Source organism: Salvelinus namaycush, chromosome 4 (assembly GCF_016432855.1).
Source record: "Salvelinus namaycush isolate Seneca chromosome 4, SaNama_1.0, whole genome shotgun sequence".
In the NCBI taxonomy this organism is placed as follows: Eukaryota; Metazoa; Chordata; class Actinopteri; order Salmoniformes; family Salmonidae; genus Salvelinus; species Salvelinus namaycush.
Window position 1 is genome coordinate 18,282,956 of NC_052310.1, and position 4,182 is coordinate 18,287,137.

General features: G+C 43.7%; 1 protein-coding gene across 1 annotated transcript; it reads right to left on the reverse strand.

Annotated features, from left to right (window-relative positions):
* Nucleotides 1-2,133: 2,133 nt before the first annotated feature.
* LOC120045498 (pentraxin fusion protein-like) lies at nt 2,134-4,182 on the reverse strand. Its single transcript, XM_038990395.1, has one exon. The coding sequence runs from the start codon at nt 4,138-4,140 to the stop codon at nt 3,505-3,507; it is 636 nt and encodes a 211-aa protein (XP_038846323.1). The 5' UTR covers nt 4,141-4,182; the 3' UTR covers nt 2,134-3,504.

Below are 4,182 nucleotides of genomic sequence, written 5' to 3' on the forward strand. Positions count from 1 at the left end.
TGTATGTATCAACTAAAGATAGTTCATGAATAACTTTAGAGCGTTTCATATGGAGTTTTACAGAAGATATGGTTGTAACCTAAAACTGAACAAAATGTGACTTGTTTGGTTAATCTTTTTAAGTTTCCATGTTTTTCATTTTTGTTTCTGTTATTATTAAACAATATTCAAGTGCTCTTTCTTACTAGGATATCAAATTCTTGTGTCAACAATTCACTAATACAAGGTAATAACCGGATTCATAAAGGATCACATTTAGGATTACATTCTGTTTTATGAATCTGACAAAAGCAGGATAAACATCCACGTTTTAATGGAATGAACATTTCTGCAAGAAAGCTCTTAAAAAAATATCCATCTGTTCAATGGACACGTGCCAGAGCTCACCCAGATAGCTCGTAGCACTGTCTTGCGTATGCAAATATGTTTTGCCTGGAAATCTATTTGGAGTTGCTCGAAGGAATCCAGAACGGGCCTCCTTCTGTCTTCCCCACCGGCTCACACGGGCCTCCCTCGCGCCGTCTATGTCCTCTCGCGTGGAAGACATTTCACCAGCTCACACACGCAGGGACGAGCAGCGAGCTGCATGCACCGCACCGCACCGCCTCGGATGGCCCAACAATGGGCGAATATGCAGATCTCACAGGCCGCCGCCGCTGCTGGCTCCCTCCGTCTCCGCGAGCAGAACAAGGCGCCCCGCAAGTGTTTGCTCAGTTGTACAATACACGCAAAAGACCCCCTTCGAAGGACATGGAGTAAGTAATTATAGGCCTACTGTTTCACTAGATGACCATAAAGAGGTGAAAATGGCTCTACAATAAATGTTTAGGTGTTGTGAGTAAACCTAACTTTAAGGTAAAATGTTCAGAAATTGTTTAATGGTTCAAAACATCAATATGGTACTAAAACTGAGACCAGGTTGTATATAATCCTATAAAATAATGTTTGAAACAAATATGCTGATAGTGGATCTTGTATAAAGGGTTCCCAATGGTGTTTTTGTCACTAAAGTCTATTCTTATTATGGAAAATATGAAATATACTGCCGAACAAGAACACACAAATTGGACTTTTGAGATGTTCCAAATAGGCTCAATGACTGCTGCCATAAACCTTCACTTCAGTACAAAATAGGCCAATATAATGAATTGTTCAGAAATATTCCAAAATATTCCTACTCACTAATTAATCTCTAGTCTCCTGCAATATGGGATGTATTCATAGTTCATTCATAGTTCACCCGATCTCCAAAAGTTCAAAAACTTGACTTAACTTGAAAGTTAATCAACCATAAGTAAAAGTAAAGAGGATATGGTGATATGGTGTGTATGGGTTGGGGGTGTGATGGAGGTGGTGTGTGTTGTGTGTGTGTGCGTCTAGGCTGGAAGGCAGCTAGCACTCCTCTTGGGCATGGATGCGAGAGGAGAGAAAGGAGGAGAGGAGAAACAGAGATGTGTGGTTGAAACCAGAGGGCTGAGGAGCCTGCCTGGGCAGATGGTCCACAAAGGTGTTACTACACAGTGAGTGGGCAGCGCGATTGATGCATTGCAACATTCAAGAAGGTGGAACATTTGGCTGCTGACCCGCAGTCAGAACTCATTCGCCCTCCCCTCCTTATTTAGCTGCTGCTGCTGAGAGCCGACGGGGGATTGGGCCCGAATAAACACACACAAACTCGGAACGCCGCACTTTCCCACCCTCTGGGGGGCCTAGGCTGTATGTTCACTGGAAACTCCTCCTTCCTCTCCAAGGAGGTCAAGATGGAGGGGGAAGAGAGAACGGGTTCATAGTGCCACAGAAGAACAACAGGCACACTAACTATAGCACATAGCTGCTACTAAGTCAGCACAGGGACTTGACACATGCTTCCCCACTGGGCACACACTGGTTGAATCAAACGTTGTTTCCACATCTTTTCAATGAAATTACGTTGAACCAACATGGAATATACGTTGAATTGACGTCTGTGCCCAGTGGGTTCTTTCAAGGGTCAATGTTATCAGGACTACACCCTACACTTCATTATTGGCGCAGTGAACAAATGTCTATACTGTTCATGTGGTGTTTCTTTTTAATGCAAACATCATTCACAACAGATAGGTTATTACACATAAACAAATGGCCAATTCATTTTAGAACAATTAAACAATGGCACAGTATACCACCACTACTTTACCTTGTGAAGGTCTCACCGGCAATTGTAAGTAGAATACAAAGTGGATGCTCAAAGTTCAAAGACCTATTTTCTCTTTAATAAACACACACTTTTAGTTATGCACATGCCAAGATCTGATTTCAGACCCAAAAAGCATTCTTACATCAGTTTAAACATTGAACATTTATGAGAGGGAGTGTGATAACCAAAGGCAACATTATGGCAATAGCTTTTAAACATCACAATTGCAGGTTTGTCTCAAAGCGCAGTTAAATTATTAAGTATAGAAATAATGAATCATCCTTCTCTTTCAGCTTTCATTCACTCATCCCGTTTTCCATAAACAATTGTCAAAATAGTGGTAACATTGTTCATATTTAAGAATAAAATCAATATCAAATCATTTGACGTGCATGATTTTAACATTGCAGGTCTAATGTAAACAGTTTCAATTTAGCCATTAGCGGGAACAAAAGCAATTGAAATCTTGAGCACAAGAATGCCACACTATTTGGGCTCCCGAGTGGCGCAGCGGTCTGGTCTTCGAATCCAGGCTGTATCACAACCGGCCGTATTTGGGAGTCTCAAAGGGCGGCGCCCAACGTTGTCCGTGTAGGCAGTCATTGTAAATAAGAATCTGTTCTTAACTGACTTGCCTAGTTAAATCAAAAAATGAAACCATGCATGATCATGAAATGTATTATTTGGCGCTCACTGATTAAACTAGCATATACTGCCATCTTGTGGTTAAATATGGTACATTCCATTGAAAATAGTGCTCACCAGCCACGTGACAAATGTATACAAATCCCTGGAAGCCTGGCATGAGGCCACAAAAATAAAATCATTCTGAGAGCAATAAATAAACTGGCTCTGTAACTAAACAGGTTAATTTGCATACTGTATGCAATTTGTACTGAACATTCATGATAATTAGCAGGCTGCAAGAGGAGACTAATAAAGTTAAAGTTAAATAGTAGTATACCAAATTTTCACATCTTGCTTCATGAATTAACATAACTGCTGGAATGCTAATAAAATATGGTTAATCTCCCCATGCATGCATTAGGTGAGGACATACCGTATCTATCCTAAATAGTTAGTTATAAAAAGAAAGGACCTTTTGGAATCTGGTTTTGACATTTCTGCATAGACTTTTTAAACAACACAAAATGTCCATCTCTTCTTATGAACAACTGGTATTTTGTGAGGGAACATAGTTAATTGACTACATAAGGAATGCAAGTGACTAGATCTAGAAGACCAAACTAATGAAAAAAGGTCAGTAGCAGTCCAGCAGAGACACACAAACGGGTCACATCCGCGTTCGCTCGCGACTCCACTCCGAGTCAGTCATCATCAACCACCATCACATTCCCGTTCAGCTGGTACTCGATGGTGGCCCAGTCAAAGATGTTTCCTTTGGCGATCTTATGTTCGTAATGCAGGGCTTGTATCTGGCTTCTGGGCAGCACATAGTCCCACATGTTGAGGTCGGTCACTTCCCCCACAAAGCTCTGCACTGCCTCCAGGTCTCCCAGGTGTTTGTCCGGGTCTTGCCCAAGGAGGACGGTCCCCTTGGGACGGATGGTGTGGCCCGGCTTGTACACCTGGTAGGTGCTGCGGCGGCCGTCCACCCAGAAGGCGGCCAGCCCGGTACGGGACTCCCAGGTGAGGCAGAGACTCGTTCTGAATGTGGTGATGGGCGGCAGGTGGAAGAAGGCGCCGTCGCCACTCAGGTAGAAGGCGATGCGGCCGTCTTTCTCGCGCCACACGTTAAGCTCGTCGTAGTCGGGCGTGCGGTAGGCGAACAGGATGATCTGCCGCTCGCCCTCCAGCTCGGTGGCCACGCGCATGCACAGCGTGAACGCCCGCAGGCCCATCTCCTTTTGGGGGATGAGCGCCACGAAGCTGAAGTCCGTCTCATACGGGAAGACCAGCACCTTCCCGCCCAGGCCAACTGTAAACACCACCACAAACAACATCAACTGTCTATTAGAGCAGTCACTGGAGAAGATGACAACAGT